This window comes from Phasianus colchicus, chromosome 9 (assembly GCF_987193195.1).
Source record: "Phasianus colchicus chromosome 9, bPhaCol1.hap1.1, whole genome shotgun sequence".
NCBI lineage: Eukaryota > Metazoa > Chordata > Aves > Galliformes > Phasianidae > Phasianus > Phasianus colchicus.
The window spans coordinates 14,390,474-14,415,781 of record NC_143444.1 but is presented as its reverse complement, the minus strand read 5'-3'; the positions used below and the strand labels follow the sequence as shown (position 1 = coordinate 14,415,781).

The 25,308-nt window shown below is 37.6% G+C and overlaps 1 protein-coding gene across 1 annotated transcript; it reads left to right on the top strand.

Moving 5' to 3' along the window:
* Nucleotides 1-51: 51 nt before the first annotated feature.
* On the top strand, nucleotides 52-24,934 carry SLC30A7 (solute carrier family 30 member 7). The gene is made up of 11 exons (XM_031614799.2): nucleotides 52-229; nucleotides 392-493; nucleotides 5,290-5,403; nucleotides 7,018-7,105; nucleotides 7,476-7,602; nucleotides 8,470-8,613; nucleotides 10,122-10,172; nucleotides 12,215-12,350; nucleotides 18,347-18,437; nucleotides 19,350-19,499; nucleotides 21,375-24,934. Exons 1-11 carry the CDS (start codon nucleotides 150-152, stop codon nucleotides 21,420-21,422), a joined length of 1,131 nt encoding a protein of 376 aa, XP_031470659.1. The 5' UTR covers nucleotides 52-149; the 3' UTR covers nucleotides 21,423-24,934.
* Nucleotides 24,935-25,308: the final 374 nt, after the last annotated feature.

The following is a 25,308-nucleotide window of genomic DNA, read 5'->3' as shown; positions in this document are numbered from 1 at the left end:
CCTCAGCAAAAAGCGCCCCGCCCCGCCGCAGCCCCGGGCGCCGCGGCCGCGCAGGCGCGGGGCGGCAGACCGGAAGCGAGCGCCGAGGCCGCCCGCGGGCCTCCTCCCGCCCCGCCCGTCGCCGGCACCGCTGGTCGCGGCCCGGCACCATGCTGCCCCTCTCCATTAAGGACGATGAGTACAAGCCGCCTCGGCTCAACCTGCTCAGGAAGGTGTCGGGATGGTTCAGGTAAAGGCGCCGGGGCGGGGCGCCGTGGGGACCGGGCCCGCGACCCAACCCAACCCCCGCGGAGGGCCGAGGGGGCGATGCCGGGGCCGCCGGGTGAGCGGCTGCGCCTTCGGCCGCTTCCTCGCGGCGACCCGGCCGTGACCCCCGCGCGCTCTCCGCTAGGTCCATCCTGGCGGACAAGACCTCCCGCAACCTCTTCTTCTTCCTCTGCCTCAACCTCTCCTTCGCCTTCGTGGAGCTGCTGTACGGCATCTGGAGTAACAGGTACCGGCGGCGGGGCCCGGAGCGGGGCGGCTCTGCGCGCAGGAAGCGGCGCGTCTCGGCTGGCCGCTGCCACGTCTCCTTTCGGCGGGGCCGGGGCGGGACGGAGAGGCTCGCGGGGCTCGGGGTTATGCGGGCGGGACGGGCCGCCGCTCTCCCGTCCGGAGCCCCGCGGGGCGGGCGGTGGGCGCTGGCGGCCGAGGAGATTTCTCGTGGGGGCGGCGAGAGGGGGGAGAAGCCGGGCGTGGGGTGAGCGCCGGGAGCCGGGGGCTGTAACCGATTCCGCAGGGGTCGTTCTGGGGATGGCGCTTTGTGGAGTGCGAGCTGGGTGGTAGGAACTGACTGTCCTCGGCCCTGAGTGAGAAATGAGGATTGAAGCATCCCGGTATAGCGAAGTGGTGCTTTGCATAGCACATAAATCTGCAGAGTTGGGAAGGATAGTAGGGACTTGGTTAAATTGCTGCTGGAGAACTTACAGTAACACGTAATCAGGAAATGTAGAGTAACTTCTGCACAGCTGTGTCGTGTAAAAACGGAGAGCAGATCATGTAGCGTCTTCATCTGATCTTTGATTGAGTTTCTCAATGGTGGTATGTCCAAGTAGGTACTTCAGGGATCTGCCGTGGGCGTGTGTTAAGCCCAACGGTGTGTTGTTGTGTACTGAACCTGGAGACCCTCATCAAAAGTTGCAGTACAAGCACAAATTGCTGGAACTTCTGATCAGGAGTCTTACAAGAGCAGCGGTGCAGATTTGGAAACAGCTGGACCCTTCCAGTTGTCCTCTTTTTCTATGTCTCTCAAACCACACGATAAAATGCTTACTCTTGACTACAGATGTTGCTGCTGTCCCACTGGTAACAGCACCACTTTGTCTTGGGCACAGACTGTCTCCGCACTGTGCAGACTACCTTGGATATACTTAGTTTTGACTTTGTTGATTCACTTTGCAGATTGTGTGTGGACTTTTGTGTACACAGTCTGCCTATTATAGTATGCGTTCATAAAAGTTTTTGATCTTTCTTTTAAGCAAAATATTTTTTGATAGTGTAACAAGGAAATAAATCTGTAGCAGAAAAGGTCCTGCTCAGAGGTAAGAAAGTGAAATGACACTTGTCTGAAATTTGAAGAATTGACTTGGCTGGAATTGAGAGAACGTACTGATTCATTTGGTATGGAAGTTAAAAAATTAGGGTTTGAATATTCATTAGTTGGTTCTCTTTTATATTTCAAGTTAATAGATTCTGATATCTTTACCTTGAGTCTAGGTTTTAGGCTTAAACAAAAAAGCGTTTTATCAAGTATCTCCTTGATAGAGAAGTGTTTCCACAGCCAAAGTGAATGGTGTCTTGAAAGAACGAATACGTAATAAGCAAACAAAGAGCCATATAGGGAAAATTAATTCTCATATCTGGAGAGCACAGCTCCTTCGGCTGTCAGCATGAGAAATGCAGAAATGGAATGCTTCTGAAGGTGATTTTCAGTATCGTCTTGGAGCACACCTTTATTTCAGGCTATCTTGGCCTATCTTGAGTATGACAAGTGATACTTGATACTGCAAGCATTAGAAGCATGTTGAAGATGATCTTGACTTGTACTTTCCAGTGTCCTTCATAATGCTAATGAGGTGGGTGGCAAGATTTAAAAGCTGCCATGATTACACAGGTAATTCTTCTCTTGACTGCCAGACTATGGATTTTGTTTGATTGTGATTTTGAAAAATAGGCTTTTATCCATTTAAATTTAAGCACGTAATTGTGAGTTCTTTATCTCCACTTCTCTTATTTCAAAATTAATGTATGATTTCAGCCCCCAAAATTGTTGATAACAAGTTAAATTTTTTTTTTCAGTTTTCTTTTTCCCTTTTAATTGTTATTTCTTATATATTTCTAACTTCTTGTTTGCTGAGTTGCTTTGTATTTTTCCTTAAATGACCAAAAACAGTAAGTTATACGATCCTCCTACAACTTCTTTGAGATTTTGATGATCACAAAGATGTTCATCATGGATTTGGATGCCATGTTTTCCTAATTTAGAGCTTAAAGTTGAAATCTGCTACTTGAGTTATTCTAAGGTATTAACCACTACACGTGTATTTGTGTTACTTATTCAACTTTGGAAGTGTCCTCACTTACATTCAATGTCTTCTACTACAGAGTTTCTGCTAATTAGCCTATGGATTCCAGTGGAAGTTCTTACATATATCATGTGTTACTAGTGGTTAACTGGATTACTCGCTTACCTTAGTAATCACTGTGCACCAACATTTTGTGTCTCTTTAATGCACAGGTCATTAAAAAAAAAAAAATCAGATTGGTCTTCTACTAGGCTTCCTGTCCTTTGTGCAGCAGAACCACTTATTGCTGTACCTATAACATTATGCCATGCAATGAAACATATTGCAGACAATTTGTCCTGACCAATGTTGATAAATCCACATGCTTCCGTGTGCTCTGAGATGTTTGCTTAAGTCTTGAAAGAGGTGGAGCTGTGTTGGTTTTGTACCTGTGGTAAGTCATGTAGGTATGAGCACAGTGCCATGATTACTGGCTGTATGACTTCTGGCTATAGAGCTAGTATGGTATTTGGTTTTTTTGCTAGCAGTTGGTTCTTGGACACTCCTCTTTTTCAAGGGACTATTTAAAAAAAAAAAAAGGCACTTCATTAGCATTGCAAATTTATGACTATAGTCACCCTAATTACCTTTTATTACCTTTTACCTGCATGTGCTGGGTTTTTTGTTTTTTTTTCCATTGTATCTTCTGTATTTCTTAGTATGAAAATGAGAATAAGTTGTTTTCCTTGAGATGTTACCTGCTTTTGGGGAGGGCAAGAAGCTGTCATCCCCACCCTTAAAGAATTTGTTAAGGAATTAGATTCTTCTGCTTCCTACATGTCCAGCCTTTTGTCTTCTTTTAAACATCTTTTTCCAGAATGATTTAATGTCTCTTGCTGTACCAGCTATATATATTTTAATGATACCATCCCCTTTCTGAAGTGTCTCACAGATGTGTGTGTGTGTGTATGTGAAGTGTGTATTTATATATAGACATATAAATATATAAAACAAGACTTTTGTTCTCTCTGTCCTCTAAACCCGCTCTTGCAGTTGCCTCTTTTGTCTGAAATACTTAATTCTGGAATTTATTTCAGTTAGGCTAAAAGGGTTAGCTTGTTGATGTGGAGTAATTCAAAGTTTGTTCAATAACTTTGTGTTTGACTTCAGTGTGAATCTAGCTGTCCTCCCCGTACTGATGCCACCAGTAATTTTGGTCAAGCTATAAATCAGAATCTAACAACAAATGGGTGCTACTGGAAGTGTGTTGGAGAGAGAGATAGCTGGGACTTCAGAAGAAAATCAATGCATTAAACTCCTTCCAAGACAGTCACTGGATAACCTTATATTTTTTATTTTCTGAAATAGCACATCTCAGTGATGTGTTGTGCTGATATTCTATACTTTACTGTGGTTCTGGTCCAGATTTGGGATGATCCTTAGCAGCTGATTGCCTGTTGGTATCAGTGACCAGCTGATATCGAGAGGTGAAGTGAGCCATTTATTGAAAATAGCTCAATTGAACCTTACCAGTGGGTGAAAATTAAAAGCTACCTTTTCAAGTCTTTAGCTTTCATCATGTGGAGCCTTTTAAAATTGGTGCTTATTTAATGCTAGTTTATTTTTCTGCGTAAACTTTTGTTTTATGCTCTCTAATAAATATTAGACTAGGCTTTCCTAGGATAACAGATCTTTAATCTAACTTGAAGAAAACCCTGACATTAAAAAGATGGATTTGATTTGATCACAGTACATAAGGGAAATTTCTATTAAGAGCTATCCATGCTGTGAAGGAGTATTTCTCTGGCAGCTGTCAAAGCTTGTGTTACTTGTATTGCTGACGTTGCTAGTGAGCTGCATTTTGTGAATGTTCAAAACTTTGTTCATTTAGCTTGTGGCTCAGCTGAGACATTGCCTCGATTAATTATTACTATTATTTTTAATTTTCATTGTAATACAAATACCTACAGTGCTTGGGTAAACACGCTCATGATCATAGTCCTGATAAGCGGAATTTTTTCTGGTTATGACATTTTTGTCAGGAAGTAGAACTACTAGAACACAGAAATTGAACTTAAATTTTGTTTAGAAAAAAGTCTCATTTGCTGTGTGTATAAATAATAGGTGTTCTAAAAATCTACAGTAGCTTTCTACAGATCCTAAGTATTTGCTGAAAGAGTTGAAAGATATTTTGTAACTGGGTGAAATAAATAAAGTTCTTTTAGAAGATATGTATTAAAAATGAGGTGTTTTTTTTGTAAGTTGTTTTCTAAAGTTAAATTATTTGATAGACTTTTCAAAGGTTTTTAGATGTTACACTAATTCTGTTCACCTTGTGGTGGAGTTCTGTCATAAAGACAACAGATAAACATGTCTTGTCCACCATTCCATGGTTATTTTGGTATTAATAAGCAGAGTGTTTATTATTTGTGGCTGTATCTACCTCTGGGGCTTTGAATTGTGTCAATGGAATTCCCTCCCATCCATCATCCCAACATATGCCAGATGGATTTCTTGCTAAGCAGTCTCTCAAAGCAGCCTCACTAGGCTGACAAAAGCAGGTTTGTCAGCACACAAACTGCCCTTGTCAGCATACTGATATCGGTGGTCTGGTGTGGGTTTGTCCCCTGAGCTAGCAGAACTGTGCAGAGGCTTAGAAGTAGTGTATTCTTCTAGTGCATAAAAGATTGAATGCTCTGTATTTTCTTGTGCCCAACATAACATTTTTTTTTCTGTTCTTTTCCAGTTTAGGTTTAATATCAGATTCTTTTCATATGTTTTTTGATTGTACTGCTCTATTGGCTGGATTAGCAGCTTCAGTTATTTCAAAGTGGAGGTCAAATGATGCTTTCTCGTATGGGTAAGAAACTTCAGGCTGTTACCTTAATGTGTGCACAAAACCTCTTTTTGCAGAACATAGAAAAGTTATATTGAATGTATTCTTTTTAAGGTGAATTATTTAAACCTTTAATGTATTTTCCTAGAAATAGGAAAAAAATTGTAAAGGTGCTGCTTTTGATGAGTATGTTTCACTGCTAAGAGCTCTGCAATAGTACTGGGGTAACTGGGTTACAGAATACAAACTTGCTATGCTTTGTCACGTGCACAGCACAGGTGTAGCAAGGCAACTTGGTCAGGGATTTGCCCACAGTGAGCTGAGGTGTATCACAGGGAATTGCAGACTGCTGTTGCCCTATACCTTCTTCTGAAAGTTATCTCTGAAGTTTAGCAGATGCTGCACCTGAGATTATAAACCATGCCTTGCAGACCCAGCAGGATTCAGCAGGTGTGGTTAATGTTAACAGCTGTTGCTGCCACTAAAGTTCCCATTAACACAGCTGTGCTGTCCTCCAGGTATCCTTTGTGGATATAATTGTTGCAGTTGGTTCTGTTTCAAGGGCTCTTGTTTCAGTTGTGCATTGCAGTTGTGCCTATAAAACAGTACTAGTGATACAGTGGTATTAATCAGTCATACTGGTTAACAGCAACTGAGCTGTAAGGTGGGTTACTGCATTGCTCATGGTGTTTCTGACCTGAATGTCATCATTTAACTTCAGCTGTCTTGTATAAGCATGCACCGTGTAGTCTGAGACTCAGAGCACTGTTTAATCAAGGTGCAAATTGGTATATCTGGGAATCAGTTTAGGAGGGATTTATTTTGGCATACTGCTCTGCGCTTAAACAGCTGGTGTTCCACATATGAGAGAACAGCTACCATTTGTTAAGTCTGGTGTTTCCTACTTGGGAATTACATATTAATCTAATGATGTTTTTCTTTAATTGGACAAATGCGTAAGAAATATTCATTTTTCTTTACTAAAAATCCCCTACTAAAAGGGAAGCAAATTAATGTGTGACTTTTTTGATATTAAACAAAACTTTTCATCAGCCATCTTAAATAAGTATGTGAGAGATGACCGTATTTTGTGGTTTCTAAATATATATTTATATTGCAACTTCATGCACAGATTATCTTAAATGGGAAATACTGTAAATCTTCTTTCATCTAGGCCAGATAATGGCTGCAGAGTCAAGCTCTTGCTGCTCTTGCATTTGGGTCTCTGGAATAGGAAGAATACTTAAGTTAGATGGATGGGTTAAGGCTTAGCGTTGTTTTGAGGTAGTATCCTGCTTGCTTAACTCTCTGCACTTGTCTTGCTTTCACTCCACTTATTACTTCACTGTTTTATTACTGTTACCTTTCAAATGATCTCAGGAGTTTTTGTTTTCCACTACAAATACGGAAGCTGAGTAGAAGTTGGCTGTAGCTGTGAATTTCTTTGTCAACATGGAAAATAGTTCATTACATATAAGTTGTCTATAGTTTATTTACTCTGTCTTATTTAGGAATTCCTTGTGTATTACAACTGTTTGAGAAGTAGAAGATTATTCTTCAATTTTGAAGTTTCACTTTTTAATTTCCCACCTTTAAGTGGATGTGGTGATATTTGCTGTTGCTTTTGTTTTTTTGCAGATATGTTCGAGCAGAAGTACTCGCCGGTTTTGTAAATGGTTTATTCCTCATCTTTACAGCATTCTTTATTTTTTCTGAAGGTGTTGAGGTATGTAATGAGGTGAACTGTACTATCAGTTTCTATTTGTAGAGTGTATTTAGTGGAGGTAAAATTACTGAAATCATTGCTTAAGAATCTGGGATCTGAATAAGAGTATGGGGTGCTCTGGAATTGTTTTGTGACATAAACCCATTTTTTTCCCATGTTAATAGTAGCTGCTTAAACAGCGTTTTGATTTACATCAGCATTGTCAGATTTAGTGTGTGGAATTCCTGAGTAATTCCTAATTATGTCTTTATGTATACCTGCTTATTTAAGAAAGCCAAAACTGATTAGATATAGGAGCAACCTTTCTCACTGCCTTTTACTAATGTGATGAGACTAGAATGCTATGATTTGTTCTTGTTTTTATTTCTAGAGGGCACTGGAGCCTCCTGATGTGCATCATGAGAGACTTCTTCCAGTTTCTATACTGGGATTCATTGTAAATCTTATAGGAATATTTGTTTTTCAACATGGAGGTCATGGGCATTCACATGGCTCTGGTAGGACATTTATAATTTTCAGTTGGTTTTTTTTTTTTTAAATTGGAAGCATCCTGTGTTCTAGGACACTGTTACCCATCAGTGATAGCCTCAGTATTATGTCTTTTTAGTGGCAATCCTATCCAAATGACTTGTTGCAGTATTGATTTCCATATTTTAACACTAGCATTAGTATGTAACCTCTGTACTTCTCATGCGTTTTCATCTGCTTCTCACCCACTAACCTGCAAGGCCTAGAAATCCATAATCTGCTTTCTGTAACATGAATTCTACTGCACGTTCTTGGAAGAGAATCTTTTCTCTTGCAGACTATCTTTTGAATAAAATTAAACTGTAGTTAGGAGGTGTCTTTCCTGGAGAAAGAATTAACAAGATGTCTGAATCAAATTTTAATATGGGATGAAGATTCAGGTACTTTCAACTTCATGGTTTTTTAATTGTAAATGCAGAATTTGTGTAAATGTTTGTTGTAAATGTTATTTCTATTTTTTTTTTCTGCAAAGCTAATTGATATCAGTTCAGCTTATCCTCTAAACTGTGATACAGACTTACAGAAGAAGCTTAAAGTTTTAATGTGTGAATAGTAGTGTGTTTCAGTTTTCTATCTGATTTCAACATGTTTGTAACAAAATTTGTGCACATTTTTCAAGCTGTATTAAAATAACTTCTCGAATCAGATAGAATTCATACAGCTACATACAAAGGTTTATATTTCAAACAGTTTGTGTTAATTTTAATCTTAACAAATTTGCTTAAAGCCATGCCTTGAGGTGACCGAAAAGATGAATAGACTTTAAGTAGCTGAGAAACAAATGTAAGTTTACTTCTATTCAGCACTTGCGTTTATACTCTGATATTTGTTTATAGGGCATGAGCACAGCCATTCTCTATTTAATGGAGGTCTCAGCCATGGACACGGTCACAGAGGTCATGGTCACAGCCATAAACATGGACACAGTCATGATCATGGCCATAGCCATGGACTCCCTCATGGTCAGGGTTATTGCCATGGTAAGTACTTAATGTCATAGAACATCACTTGACTCAATTTAAATTTGACATTACTGATTTTTCTGAACAGGTGAGAGGTTGCTGACTGCTTATTGTTATAAGTGTGCAGAGAAATGGTTTTTCACTTGTGATCAATGAAGTGTTGTTATATAGGTTTTATTCTACCTAAATTTTTTGGACTGTTCGTCTTTGTTATATGCAAGCAAAAGATAAAAGCATGCATGCTATAGCAACATAACGAATCAGATATTAAGTGCTTTATTTCAATTTTTAATGAAAGTTATATAAAAACTACTATACCAATGTTCTCAATTGACCTCACAGATTAAGGTATTGGGGAAGATAAATGAGCAATTTTGTTGCAGGTACTTAGGGATTAATTTGTTGTGTATGGAGTGTGATTTTAAATAGAAGATATTTTTTATTGTCTTGTGCACTCGTAATCTGTTCTAACGCTGGTTATGAGAAAGGCATTCTGTATTTTTACTATGCTTAAATGTTTTCCTTAAAGGCAAACAATCTGAAGAGACATCCACACAAAATATGTTTGCTAGCCTTTACTACAGGAGAAGAGACAGTGTGGCTGCCAGCTGTTTGAAACAATGTGAATTAAAGCCTTGCTGTAATACTGCATTGTTGACCCTTTCTGTCTGAGCTGTGAACTAAAATCTTAAGTAACTAAAAATAGAATATGCTGTTCTTTTCTCTGTGCATATTTCTAAATATGCACAGCAGCTTGTGACAAGAGCTGACATAAGTAAAGGTTTTTCTATACTCTAAGCTTTCCAGTTGATATTTGTGTTAGAAAATTGATAATGCTGAAATATGGCTGGAAAACACAAAGTTGGTCTTGCCATTGCTCTCCCAGTCCTCTCCCAGTGGAACAAAGAATATATTTGGTGCAATTTAATATTCAAATCAATTCCTGTGTAAATTATTTTATGTAGGTCATTTTCTGTCCTTCAATATTTTTTCTTAAAAAAGGGGTATTTTTCTGATATATTGCTACAGAGGCATTGATCTGCTTGAATGAGAGAATTTTTTTATTCAGTTCTGACTTCAAGTCTTATTCTTGCTTTAAATGCTTGGGGCAAAGGCTTAACTTGAAATATTCCTTGGTACCAAATATGACTGTACTCTTGCTTGCTCCTTTGTATGACTCGTATTCTTGAGGTGGCTTGTTTTTCTAAATATTGGAATGATTTCATTTCTCAATTTTTGCTTTTTAAAAAAAGTTGATTTAAAAAAAAAAAATCTATTTGCACATAGATACACTATTTATTTTTATATGAATAAAATATACAATTGTGTGAAGCTGTGCTTTCTTTAACAATCCATGTTTTAAGACTTAGTTGTTGCATTAAAAAACAAAAGCTAGAGCAAAAGGTAGTCATAGTGAACAGCTTGTCTGTGCAAGACATTTCAGAAAGGAAGACCATAACAGAATGTACCACTAGAAGAGAGACTTTGCATGGGTTAATATGTTACTATGAATATTATCTTCGCAGATGACCATTCTCTTGAGGAGATGACTGGTTCTAGCAAGCAGATCTTACAAGGTATGATGAGAATAAATACAGTGCTTTATTTGTTTAATTCTATTCTGCTTGTGACTGTTCATTTCAGAGGGTGGTGCCTCTGGATAAATGCTACTTTTTTCTTATTTTGTCAAGTCTCCTTCCATGTTTGAACAGATGAGTGCATACACTGTGCATGGCTAGCACTGAGACATTCACTGAATTACAAACACAATGCTTGTTGACACAGCTTAAAAGGGAGGCTGTAGAAGCTGGGACTCAGCTTCTGTTCTGTCGTGATGCTGAAAAATTAAAAAAATAAAAAAATGAGGAAAGAGTGGTTAAAAGGATAAACCTAAGGTGCAGTGTACGTCCTAGAAACTGAAAAAGTATTAAGATAGAGTGTATTTGAAAAATGCAGGTCAGTATGATAATTTCTGCAGGGTACTGGAGCCCTAAATTTCACCAAGCTATTGCACTTGGTTTAGACAAGATGATCATTCAAGCTATAATCACTTGAAGGACAATTGGAGTCCATAATCTCCTAAGAGCTAGAGGATATAAACTATTGATTATATCAGTTTTGAGCTTTCATTTTTAAGTGCTCAAAAATTAGAGGGAAAGAATTGTACAGTGTAATTATCTGACATATCCAGATGTATGTTCTGTGTTATTTTATTGAGTGGTTTTCTGGCTTCTTTGTGGTCCTTCCAAGGGAACATTTTCCACCTCTTCCAGTGCTTATATCTTCACCATGTTGTGTATGTATACCTCAAAGATGGATATGAGAAGACTGACTTACTGACTTGCAAGTGAAAGGCATGTTTTAACTGAATCATAGTGTAAAAAAAAAAAAAAAAAAGAAAAAAAAAGACTATTTATTTAAACTTTCCAATATTCTTTTCAGTTCACTCTGTCCACCAGCTAAGCATCCGCCTGCTCATTTGTCCCCTTCCCTGCAGTGATGGTGGGAGAGGATCAAAAGAGTGCAAACAAGAAATATGCTTGGAATGTGGTATAGACAGCTTAATAAACGAAGAGGAAAAAAAATAGGAAACCAGGTTTGGTGCAAAGGCAATCACTTGCCATCTCCCAGCCAACAACTGCTTTAGAAAGATTCTGTTTAGTTATTAGCATGATGTTACGTAGTATGGAACATCTCTCTGGCTGGTGTGGGTCGGCTGTCCTGGCTGTGTCCCCTTCCAGCGTTATGCCCAGCCCTTGCCTACTTGAATGGGGGCAGAGTGAGAAGCAGGAGGAGGCCTTGATGCTGTATAAGGATCACTCAGCAAGAGCTAAAATGCTGGTGAGTAACGAACAGTCACAAACCTGATGCCTGGCACTCTGGGCTGCTATGAGGGGAATTCCTACAGACCCAGCACAAAGAAGGCTTAAGAAAATTAGTAGAATGCTGATTTATTGTTCTGAGTTAACTTTTTGTGAGGGAGGAATATCACAGTCCTGAGAATTGCATTCAGCAAGCTGTTTCTGAGTGACTATTCCTGTTATTGCCAGCAGGGAGCGCCAAAGACTGATTTTTGACTAGCTGCAAAGTTTGATTCCTCCCCTTTACCTTGAGCGTTCTTCAAAATAACAGCAAACTTGTACATTTCTGCAGTAATAAGTAATTCTCAAAATCACTTGTTTTCAGTCTCTTTGCCAAGCAGCTTCTACTGTCAATGAAACATAAGCATCTTTCAAAGCCTTACAGGTCCATTTTTGTTAATATGAGTTTCTTTGCTATAATATGGGTGAGTAACGAATGAAAATTGTTAGTTGTAGATCACTGCTTAAGTTAATAGGCATGCCATGAAATACACCTTCATGCTATATGCAGAAAATAATATAATTTTTTTCAAGTTCATGCTATATGCAGAAAATAATATAATTTTTTTCAAGTGCTTTAAGGATATGTTGAAACCCTGTGATTGCTCTTTATGTATTTGACCAAAATTGATTAAGAATGTAACAAGTATAAATCATGTTACCTAGGTCTTGCAATTCTTCTTCTCAAAGTGTCTTTGAAATAATTCTATTAGCTTTAAGAATACCAAGCTAAATTGATGTTAACTAATCTCTTACAGGTGTATTTCTACACATTGTTGCAGACACACTGGGAAGTATTGGTGTAATCATATCTGCTATATTGATGCAGAACTATGGTCTAATGATAGCAGATCCTATTTGTTCAATGCTGATAGCATTACTTATAGGAGTAAGGTAAGTGTTGATATCTGGTAGTCTTTTTAATGCTAGTTACAGTAGCACAAATTACAGATCAGAAGAACATGTTTATCTATTATGCTTATATTTTACAATGCTTGCTTTTATTCTGAGTAGCACATTATCTCTGTTCTGTGTGCTTGTCTTGGTGTGTTCTTAAATGAGCTGCCTTGTTTTTCCTTTTCTACAGCTACTGCTTTTGCTCTTAAATCTGCATGTTTTAATACTGTAGGCACAGTACTACGGAAGTGTTTTTCAGGTTCAGGCTGTAGAACTCTTCCTTTCTGTATTTAGTACACACTTATGTAAGCCAATGTACTTTAGTAAATGGAGCAGAATGGTTTCAGTGCAGCAGAGTTGAGCTTGCTGGCATAGGATATGCCCTTGTCCCTGATGAATCAAGACTGGTACTTTTTTTTTTCTATGGAGAAAACTGTTTCTGTTTGTAATCTGAGACATTCTTTTAAAATTTAGTGGAAATGCTTCTAGTTCCTTGCTTTCCCAATTGTTGCTTACCAAGATCACTGTAAACGTGAAGCAATTCAGATGAGTTTGGAGAAGCAAACATTTTATTCAGTGATGATGTTAATGGGGTATTTCTAGCAACAGTTCAAATAGGGCACAGGGCAGAGTGCCACAAGTCCAGGTAGAACATAACTGAAGACCTTTGTCTCTTCACCCATGGTAAATATCATCTGATTAACTGCAGCTACACACTTATGTTTATACCATATATGGCATGTTTATACCATATGCATGGCAGTGTTCACAGAGTTATTGATGTGAATCTCCCTATTTATCAGAGTAGGCCAATATTCTTCAGGTGCAAAATGCACAAAAAATCCACATCACTATTAAATTATTGCATTAATATAAGTTCAATAGATTGTCTTAAACCTCCTGTCATTTCATTAAGGACAAATTATTAAAAATTCAATTCTTTAAATGAAAAAAGTCAATTATGTGACTGTGATCTCCTAAAATTGGAAAGAAAATGTGCAAGTTGCTGTGGGGAAAGAAGGTTCTGCTGAGTTAATGGTTGGGTAGAAGACTGATCTCCATACCCTTTGTTCTTTAAGGGTGTACCTTTGTGTTCAGCAAAGTAGATGTTGAATGCTGATTAGAAGGTACCATATGAATGAGAGGATTTTTTTGTTGCATTCATACAGAGGTTGGAAGAAGGATGAAACTTCCATAATAGGGGTTTTATAATAAAGCTATTAATAGGCCTTGTAGTGTAGTTAGGAAGGGCTTATGTGGTCTGTGTCCTCTGTTTAAAAAGGCTGGAAATTCCACTGTTTGATGTGTCCTTTGACCTGATATCAGACCTGATGTTTGACTTGGGCTGTTGGTCCACAACACTGTAAACGATTTCTAGGATTACTGTGTTAAGTCTCAGTGCAGTTGCATTCAGTCAGTAAAAGCAAATCTGCATTTCTTTCAGACTGGCACGTTTTGGCACAGCAATGGAGCAAAGTCTAATTGCAGATTTTGTTTCTCGAGCAGTGTAACAGACTTGATTACTGATGACTTTGCGTGAAATGCACTGAACAGGGTGGTCAAGATGGCTTGTAGTTTCAGATTAATGTTTTGAGTGCTTGAGTCAACCCTTGTTTTATTTTAGTAGTTTTCATTTATGCTCCAGGACACAAAACCATTGTTTATTCTACGTTATTTTTCACTATGCTGTGTGTGATATGTTCTAGAATTGACTCAAGTTTCTTCAGACTTTACTATAAGATGGACTTTTGTTGTAGTAGTAGGGGCCCAACTGATTATTGCCAGGATATATAATACTTTTGTCGTTACCTTTTTAAGACATCTAAATTGAATTTAGGAAAACGATTGTACTGAAATCTTTTGGAATTTAAAATGCAAGGGGAGAAAAGTGTTTGGAAAAGACTTGAAGCTGATAGTTGCAAGAGCTGGCTCTAGCTTTTGGTTTCTTAGAGGAGTGAGTAGTCAGTATCTAGTACAGATTCCTGCCTGCATCTATGGGCCTATTTGCAACCTCTGTAAATGACTTCAGGAGGGATTTGATTTTAGATTAAAAGTTAATTGCTGTTTCAGAGGAATGTTTGTCAATGGTGTCTTGGTTTTTTTGTGGGTTTTTTTTTCTTTTTTTTTGCACAGAGGGGTCCATTCATCTGAGAAATCTCCCTTTCAATAGTTAAACCAGCTTCTGTAAGGTGGAATGGAGTGGGAGTACCTGTGTGTGCCAGCAAGTGGGACTAGTATTGTGGTTGTTTAAAATATCATGATCTTTTCTTTGTGGATTTAATTTAAAAAAAATAAGAATAGTTTTAAGTCAGAGTTAGTAAAGTCATTCTGATCAAACTGAAATTTGAAAATTTTAATGCTGTCTAAGGACTTTCCACTAATAGGAACTGTAAAATTTTGCTGCTTCTGAGTATGGTTGCATTAGAGCACTGACGTGCTGTCCTACAGGAGTTTGTTAGCTGATCAATTAAAATACACTATTATTTATATTTGTTTATTTTCCCAAGCTGTCGTGCGTGCATGACTTCACATATATTACATTGTCCATTTCCATTTTAATCAACTGCATAGACCTCTGGTTCTACATTACAGGTATTAGTAAGATAGACTTGGCAACGCTTTCCTTACTGCTGTTAACAACACTTCAGATTAGAAAAGTAAATATTAAACTTGTGATCTTTGTTTTGAATAAAGTCTTCATGCTAGTTAAAATTCACCATGGCCTAATTAAAATAAAAAAAAAAACAACTTAGAAATAGATTCCCAGCTGTGATGCAAGTCAGTCAAGATTGTAATGTTTTCATACTTCATTGTTAATCAGGCAGTGTGGAATAGTGGCAGGGTGGATTTATCAGATTAGTATCATTTGGTCTTATCTGTGTTAAATCCTCTCATTTCCTCTATAACAATGTTTGTGAAAGTGTAACGTGCTTTCATGCTGTTAACTCATTTTGTACACAACAGCCACCTATAAAAGCTATTATGGCTTTTGGAGAGGATATGTTTATATCCTGAGGATTAGAGCCTCTTTCAGGTTCCACGTCTTGTAACATAACATGATATTTTGAATTCAAGTCTTGGTGACAAGAGACAATCAGAAAATTGCATCTGCTTTAGAAACAAAGCTTGCACCTACACATGAAAAAAGTGGTAGGGGGCATAGGAATGCAAACATTGCTGGAGGAGCAGCTCCATGTATTTCACACTAATGACTGATGGAATTTCTGGGTTTTAATCAAAGGCTTTCTACTGCAGTACTATGCATGAAACAGTGGAGTATCAAAGACTTCAGAAAAATGGGTTCTATACTTTGTCATATTAGTTTTGTTTACAGTGAAAGGTTACCTGGTGAGAGAAAGTGTCCCTTTGGATATAGATATGCATATGGCCTTGTGTGCTCTAAGAGTGTTTGTGGGAGTGCATCCCATCATTGTTGCTGTCTTCTGGCCTTTTCAGCTTTGCAAGAGATAAATGTCTTCCTAATTAAATGAGAAAGCTGTGACCGTTTTGACTTTCACCTACGGTATCAAACAACTCCCTGATTTGCCTGCATTCTTTGTACTTCTAAGATGATGACATTTAATTAAACACTCTGCTTTGGGGTTTCTCATTAAGTCTTGATAAAAGAAAGATAATTCATGCAGCACTATTTTCAGAAACTTGTTCAGGAAATTTCTCTAAAGGTATTAGTGTGGAACCATTATGAAGTCTGGGATGGGTGAAATCTTGTCCACAGGAAGACCCTCTTTTAAATTGCTCCCCCTGTACAGTGGATTGTCTTTCACCATTCACCTCTTTGTTACAATAGTTGACTTTGAGTAACTGATTTCAATCTGCTGCTTAAAACTGCTCCCCATTTCCTAGAAAGAAGAGACGGTGTTTGTGCTTCTGCACACCGTGTTGGTTGCACAGACCCAAGTTTGCAGAATGAAGCAGGTAGTAAGTTCGAAGACATCTTCAGCAGAACTGCTCATTAATGAGGTTTTAGCTTCATCTTTTCAATGTGTATCCTCTTCCAGAATGCATTAACCAATTTCACTGACCAAATTCTTGTTTGGAATGGGTTAAGTTAACATGCCTCACCTGCTACTCCTAAGTTCCTGTAGTCTGTCTCCAAATCTTCTGCTTGCTAATTCTTTTTCATTCCATCAGATAATGCACATTAGTTTTATGAAATAATTTAAATGTATGTGGCCTTGCATGTGGCAGGGGTGTTGGAGATTCATGATGCTTGAGGTCCCTTCCAACCCTGGCGATTCTGTGATTTTTGGCTAGACTCTTTCATGGGTATTTTTTTCACCCTTATTCATTTTTTTCAATAAAAAGGCAAGCTCCTAATTCTCCATTCCTTCCGTCCTTTCTCCAGGAGAAAAGCATGTGGTGTGTCAGAATTTTAAGTCTTTGGATGCATATAGTAGGAGCATGTTATAGGAAGTTATAGGAATGGAGTCAGTAATCAGAAGTCAGTTTGCATTCAGAATTTGTGTGTTGGTCTTTTGAGGCTTATATTAAGAAGCAATCCTGCTTTCTTTTAAGTAGTGTGTCAAACTGAAAGCAATTCAGCAATTGACTATTTGGAAGCTCCAGCTCTTTTTGATGTTAGTTGGTGAGAGGTTTAGTTGATAAGAGACTCTTGTTCCCTATACATCTGTTAATACACTGTCTAAAGAATGTGACACTCCAATTAAGGCTCTTTTTAGACAGATTGACAGCTAATGTATTTCTAAATGTTTATCTTGGTGATAAGTTCAGTTTAAGTATCTCCTGTCTGCCCCTAATTGCTTCTTCCTAGTTCCAAACTGATTCAGTAGCAGCACAATTGTATGAGGCAACATGGAGTATATCAGGCAATGAATTTGACTGGAATAATAGGTATATTTCCAGAGAGACTTCAATTTAGGGTGCTTATTCTCCCTGTGGTTCATTACACAAGAGCCATGCATCCTCTGACTCCGTTCTACCGTAGCCAAGGATTATCCAGGAATAAGCTGAGCAATGGAAGCTGCATACACTGGCACTGCTTCAAGACAGAAATGGAACCCATTGCTCTGCTTACTCCAGCCATGATGCCAGTCTTAGACACAAAAACTCAGTTTATGGCTTCTTAAATGTATCATTGCTTTTGCTGTAGAGAGTTGAATGACTTACATGCTCTTGAAATTAGATTACTATTTAAATTTTGAGATTAGGCTATAGATAGTTACTATAATCTGAAGTTTCAGGATGTTCTACTGAACCAAGCTTGATAGATTGCTCTTAAACAAAAATCAACATACTGAATGCTTAGTAAGTGTAAACTTTCAGTGATAGAATTGAGATATGAACTTACTGGTGGCTTTAAAAAAAAAAAAAAAAGGTATTATCGTTTTAGTTTGCTGATTAAGCAAGACCATGCAGTAAAGAGGGAACCTCTAATTGCTTCCAAATGTTAAATCTTTGAGGTCAGATGAGACCCTACACTTAGTTCATGTCAAGAATATGCTAAGTATTCTGTTTCTGACAAAATATCTTTGGTATAGCTGGACTGGTTCATACTAATTTTGTTTTATGATTTCCTTATTATTTTAGTTCATAAGAAAGATATGTCTTAAACCAGACACAAAAGAAAAACAGTTTCAGTTGCATATTTTCATGGTTGCTTGTAAGTGATATGCCACTGAAGTAGGTTTTGGTTTTGAGCTATGCTTATCAGCTACTTTGTCATGTATGTTTAAGACACTTAAATTTCATTCCAAATCCCACAGTTAAACCCGTTATTTTTTGATTGTTGACTGATTGTCTCTGGGTAATTGAGAGAGAAATTAGCTTGCCTTCAGCGTGACACCATTAGAATTTGTCTATTCTTTCATTATCCGTGGCAGGTTTTCATGATAACTTTCTCATCTTCTGATCAAACAACTAAAGAACTATTCAAGAATATTAAGGAATGTTATTTTGCTTTGTTCTGCAACTTCTGAAAATGTCATAGTAGCAACTTCCTTTTTTCTTTATAGTATTGTTCCTCTTCTAAAAGAATCAATTGGAATTTTGATGCAGCGAACTCCTCCATCTCTGGAAAATGCCCTGCCTCAGTGCTATCAGAGGGTAAGCTCTTACTTTGGCCATATTTGTGTATGAGGAAACTACTGAGTTAATGAACCTCAACTCTACATGAGGATGTTATAATTATTTTTTCCAGTAAAGCCTGCAAAAGGTTCTCTAGATTGTAGAAGTGAAGATGCTAGATAAATTATTTTTCTGAAATCCTAAATATTATGTAGCTTAAGCTCAACTTGTGCTATGTTAGGTTAGAAAAAGAGATCCCGAAGTCTTTCCTCACAGTCATTTGTGCTACTAGTGCATGATGTTTTTCTTTTGCCCAGGGTAGTTTATCTCTCTCAAAACCCAGTTCTGTCTCTACTAAATTCAGGTAAAATAACATTGACAAGTGTGTGTAAGGTTAATCTGGATTTGATTTGTCCAGTTACTTTTGGCTGACTTTACCTTATAATGTGTCATGATCTGAACATGTGAAGCACCTTTGCAAACTTACGAAGTATGTTGTATTAATGTGCTTGTAGAGTGAGTGTCATTGTTTCCCCAGAAGTTCTGGGTTTATAATGACCACATGAAGGCTTTTTACTAAAATTGGAAGAAGAATGGTTTCGATGGAACAAACTTAAGCCCTCACAAAACATTTACAGTCATGTTAATACATTTCTGTTAATAGTTAGAATCTCTCTACTTTTTTAATGGGAAAATTACTGCATTTGCAGAAATTGCTGTTGAAATTTGAGAAGGCATTCAATAAAATAGATGATTTTTCTCTCTTGGACACCACTGTTTTCAAAAGTGATTCCAATAAAATATTTGTACAGTGTACAAATAGCAAGATACAGAATTATGACCCATACATAAAATCTGCTTTCAATTCTTTACAATCACAAAGACTGTAATAAGGAATTAAGCCCAAGTATTTTCAGGGAAAAAAAAATATAAAGTTGCTTTTATGTTTAGGTGCAGCAGTTGCAAGGAGTTTACAGTTTACATGATCCACACTTCTGGACCCTCTGTACTGATGTTTACATAGGGACTTTGAAATTATTAGTAGCTCCTGATGCTGATGGAAGGTGGATTCTAAGCCAGACTCACAATATTTTTACTCAGGTATGTATCTCATCAGTAGAGTCATCTGGGGTGACACTGCAACTCTTACTAAGAAAAACGTTCCTTTTTTTTTGTATCATTGTAACTGTTGAAAAGCTTCTCTTCTCCAGCTATGTAGAATGATTTCAAAATTCTGTGTAGGGTAGGTTGAATTTCTGTACCTCTCTGCATTAACTTCTGATGCTACTTAATGGAAATAACAGCAGTAATTTTCTGAGCCGTACTGAATGAAGATGAAACTTATATATTTGAGTGAATATGAGGAACCAAGAAAATAAAGGGACTTTGCCCAAAGAAGCTGTAGATGCCCCATCCCTGGAGGCATTCAAGGCCAAGTTGGATGGGGCCCTAGGCAGCCTGATCTGGTGGGTGGCAACTGGCCCATGGCAGGGGGTTTTGAACTAGATGGGCAGCAAGATCCCTTCCAACATAAATCCTTCTATTATTCTATGACTTGTTATTTTTTTTATTATTATATTTATTTATTTAATTATTTTTCTCCTCTCTTAAAAATTCCAGAATGAATAGTTTAGGGATTTGCATGCATCTAGCATACTCAGTTTCTGCACTTTCAGGGGAAATGCCACTGAAGACAGCCCTACAATGTGCATAAGTTTTAAAGTTGATAGTCATGGGGAACTCATTTAAAAACAAATACAAATACTTGATTTTGTGATACTAGATTCAGTGAAGAATTTGATACAGATATTCTAAAATGTAATTTTATTAATAAGTTGGGTCATATTTTTAGATATTCTATTATATACTGCTTTAGATGATCAATCAGGTACAAATTAGTCTGCGTGGCTTTCTCTGCAGACTATCTACTTTGAGATTGTTAAGGGATAGTTTCTGGAAAGGACTATGCAGAACATTCTGTCATGTATACTCAAAATTGGTTTTACATCTCAAGCCTCCAAAGCATTGTGCTTTCCTAGTGACTCGTTCACTCTTCCACTATCTTGTAGCTTTGCAGTTTTAGAGCTGTGTATCTTGGAGGTGAACTGGGGGGGCAAGGTCTGTTGCTCTTTTTACCTGACTTATGATAATAAGTTTGAGCAAGTAAATTCTTCTCTTCAATAATATTGGCCTTTATCAGTCTTGATATAACTGCTGATTGTTTTTGCAGCTCAGCTGCAAAGTTGAAGATGGTTGAGGACAATCTGTTCTTTAGCAGCTTTCAGCCCAGTCTTTCAAGGTCACTTTGTGACCATCACAGCACTTGCTTGACATTGAGGTTAAAATGAGTTAATAAATTATTTTTATGCTTTTTTTATTGATGGTATAACTAAATGAGTCAATCTAAGCCTAGTTTAATAGAATTTCCAAGAAAATAAACATTTTGGAATGATTTGCTGATTTGCATACCTTTACCAAAAGTTTTTCTAGCATCTCATGTCAAGACAATTCAGCATAGATAGCCATTGTTGTTTTTTGCTAAAATCTGAGAAGAGTAGAGCTGGTTCAAACCACAAATCCTGTGCTATAGTCTTGTGCTTTTGCTCCATTTCAGCCTTACAACCCCGTAAGCAGCTTATTTTCAGGCAGTTAAACTTGTACAAGAGGAAATTTGTGTGGCTTCTTTGTGTGACAATTATTTAGTTATTTATACTTACATACATACACCTCTATACTATATGAAGAACCATGTCTTTCATGCAGCGCTCTCTAAAAATGTATGGATTTCAAAATTTTTAGGCATCTCAACAAATGTCTTGCTGAATGTGGAAGGTGAGTTAGAGAAAACAAGGATTCTGAGACTTTTTGTAGGGCAGCTTACTGATGTGAACAGTTTATCAGGACAGTTAAATTGCTTTGGCTTTATCATTTGGTGGTTTTTTTGTTTTTTTTTTTAATCTCCTTCTCTTTCCATAGGCAGGAGTGAGACAGCTTTACATACAAATTGATGTCGCAGCCATGTAGTGAGCTTCTGAAATTGTGCTGTTGGACCAAAGTTTTTTGTACTGTAATGGTATAAAACAAGACACTTCCCAAGACAGAGCCTGCCTCTACCACTGGCCTGGAATTGACTGAATAGACTTATGTCTTTGGGCTATGGATGAAGTTGACTTCTGAGGAGTAAATATGGAGTGAATGTTATGAACTTTGGGTCTTGTCTTTTTGTGGCCCCCTAAACTTGTAAGTTTTTGAAGGTTTTTACTTACTACATTTGTTCCAATAGGAAACTAAAATGGTGGTACTGGAAATTCTGTAACGTCTTCAGTAAAGCTGCTGAAACCACTGCTCATTCCCATAAAACCAGTGTTATCAAAAATTGGAAACTTGTTTTGTACATAATGTCACAATGGCTGACATGCTTCGATATAATTGTATGTTTGTACAATTGTTTGTACTTTGCAAACTTAATGAACCAAACCATATTGGGTTTTCAAAGTGCCTTTTATATCATGAGAGGTATTTGCCAGCATAAATATGAAGCATCAAAGGGTTTTATTACTTCTACAAATATATCTTGTATGCAGTCTGATTATTTACTAGTGATGTATGTGGGGACTTCATATAGTTGCATAACTGTAGATGTTAGACTTCCCTTATTATTGCATTGTACCAAACAGGAAAAATTCTGAAGGTAAAAGGCAAAGCCATTGTAAAGAGACTTCCAAAACAAGCTAGAAATTTTGTTGCACATTTCTTGTGGAAACATTTTGGTCTAAGATTTAGATTTAACTCCAATTCTTAGTCTCTTCATACTGTGAGAGTAATGAGATGTTACGTGATGCTACCCGTGTCCACAGTCACCCAAAAAACAGACAGCTGAGGGAATTGTTTCCATGGTTGATGGAAACAATGCATGAAGCTTTTTTTTATTTTGCAAACTATAAGAAAGAGCAGACAAAATTACACTCCTGTCTTTGTGAAAGTCTAAATCTCTTTGATTTTAACAGCTTGTAGTAATTCTTGTTAAAGCGTTCGGTGAGGTAACTTTTGCCTTTCCAAATACTAAAGATGTGTTCCTGGTGGTTATACCTGAAATGGAAATAAAGGCCTCTCTTCATGTTATTCAAGATTATGCTTTTCCATGATGAAAAGTCATGGTTTTTTTACTATTTCACTGTAGCCTTTTGTATTTCCATCAGAAAAAACATTCTCAATGGAGTAAGTTGTTTGTTTTTTTCAGATACGTTAGTTGTATCTTGTAGTCATTTTTCCAATCTGAGCATTGTTTTCAACAACAATCTGCTATACTTGATATTACAGATAATTCCACTATGCTGTTGTAGATAAATCAGTAAGGGAAGGTTTTGTAAGATGACATTGTATTTCACAAGTAGAACATTGTGGAGAGAGAAACAAGACAGCCGTTTGTCTTGTAAATCATAGCCAATAATGCCAGTTTTAGATTTTAAGTGTTCTTCAGGCACCTGATACAGAGTAGTGTGGCAGCCAACACCTGTAGAAGCCAGCAGTGTCTCTGTAGTAAGTGCTAGGAAAGTACTGAAGACTTTTTTGCAGAAACGGTTTGTTTACCACTGATGTTACTAAATTCATGATAAGAGGAAGTTCCTGGTACTTGTTCTGTTGCTCCTGTTTAGCATCTGAACTTTGATCTCTCTTTCTGGGAAAATACTGATGGTTGCTGGATTGATAGATAGTTGGTACCTGAATTCTCCTGATGAAATATACAGATGTTAATATTGACTTTGTAGAAAACTTGGGGTTATACTTCTTGATCTTGCAACTGAAAACTGGGAGTAAAGGATAACAGCAGTAAAAAGCCACATACCTCTTCTAAACTTTATGGTCCCTTCCAGTCCTCAGAGCCTTCTTTATCCTTATTGCTGCTTTCTGATCTTACTCATGTCTCCAGGAGGTGCAGGTGCAGAGTGCTGTATTGGGCAGCTTGCACTGACCTACATCCTGCCTCACTTCTCTGCCAGGCTTGCCTCCCATCTCACCTTGCAGATGCTCTGCAGATGCTCTGCCAGCTGTGGAGGTCCTGACTGGAGGATGAAAAGTTACATGGGGTGGGGCAGGGTGCAAGAATCTGTTGAGCAAATTTGATTGTGTCAGTTGACGATATAATTTGTCTGTATGACCGCAGAAAGGGTAATTAAAAGACAGCTGGAAGTCATCATTTTGTAGAGATGCATGTAGACTGCGGCTTGTTGTTTGACAACAATTTCTTGATGTTGTAGTCAATGTTTAAAGGCAAGCACTGGCCAGCTCCATTACAAGTGTCATGATCAAAGAGCTCAGTTTGATTTAAATCATCTTTGTAGCAGCTCAGAGCATCTTTGGGGTCTGAGTATTCCTGGACTTGCTGAAGTACATTGTAGTGCTGCTCAAGCTGTAGGGCTTGGTTGCTGTTTTAGTTGTCGTAATGAAAAGATGACTACTACAACTGCTGTAGATTCTCAAAGTGAGCATCTACTCAAGTGGTATTTTGTTTGTGCATTTTTTTTGGAAGATACATATGTACAAACTTTTTCATTACAGGAAATTAAATGCAAAAGCCTATAAGCCGGTTATAATTATACAATGTTGATTTTAATAGTTTTTTTATATCTTATTGCTTAGGAGGGCTTGATTTCTAAACAGTGTACCACCTTAGTTTTTAAGGAGGACTTGATGTTTTATAAGAAATACATCCTTTGTGAAATACAGTTTTGAGGATAATTTAGAGAGGTCAGACTCAAAATAGACTTTTAAGCTTTCTTAGCCTTTCTGACGAAAGATAAGCATTGAAAGGTTCTACAGAAGACAGTAGATGGCCTGTCCCAGTAGCTAACTGCAACCACACTTGGCTCCCCTGTGTCAGCAAGTGATGATATTTGACTGTTTTGGTTCTTTTCCAGTTACTGAGGGGCTACTTGCTGAGGCTCTAGGAGAGTACAAACCATGCAGCTGAAAGTGCAGCCTTTTTTGTCTTGAATATCAAAACTCAGTTATTTTGACTTGCTGATTATGTAGCAATTGACTTATAAGAGGTTTTGCTTCTAGCACATTAATAGATACGTCACCTTGTTTAAGCAGACTTAAACTGTGGGTACCTGATATCTAGCAATGGATAAGTGTCTGCAGATCATCTGCTAAAACTGATTTTCATAGCAAACAATATGGAAGTTTGAGCCAAGTTCTCAAAGTATGCTTTCCTTACATTTTCATGTAGCTGAACTTTAATGTAGGGTTTCTGATCTAAGTGATCTAAGATTTTTTTTATCTGTGAAAGAAAATAGTAACTTAAAACTGCCCAGACCAAAGTCCAATCCTGCAGATTGCATTTTTATACGATGTACAGCAAAATGATATTTTACTTTGCTGAGAGCATACTGTGAAAGACTTGACTGTGTTTCTAAGAGTTTAGAAAAGAAAAAAACTGCTCTAGAATGCCTGTGCTTAAAATGCCCTCATCATAGAGGTAAATATGGCCCTTGGATAAAGCTTAACTTGCTCAAGAGAGAAAGTGAAATTTAAATAATCTAAATAAATCTCTATTTATACATAATACTGCTTACTAAAAGTCAAGCTTAATCTCATTAGAGCTGAGGACACTATTTTTACACAGAAATTGAAACTTGCTGCTACAAGTAGGATAGACGTTAGTGACTTTTAACATCATTTTTATTTCTTGAGTTTAAAGGTAGAGGAAGCAAAGGTATCTGTTTTCTGTTGGTCAGTGAACCTTATTCAGGAAGGCAGACAGACAGAAGGTGAAAGAAGCTGCCTCTGAACTGCAGTTTTCCACCCTTGAATATTTAAGCTGCAATCAAATTGGGAACTTCATGACATTTTCCCAGACTGAATGTAGATTTCAGTTGCTGAAACCTTGATTCTTTCAAATCCTAAT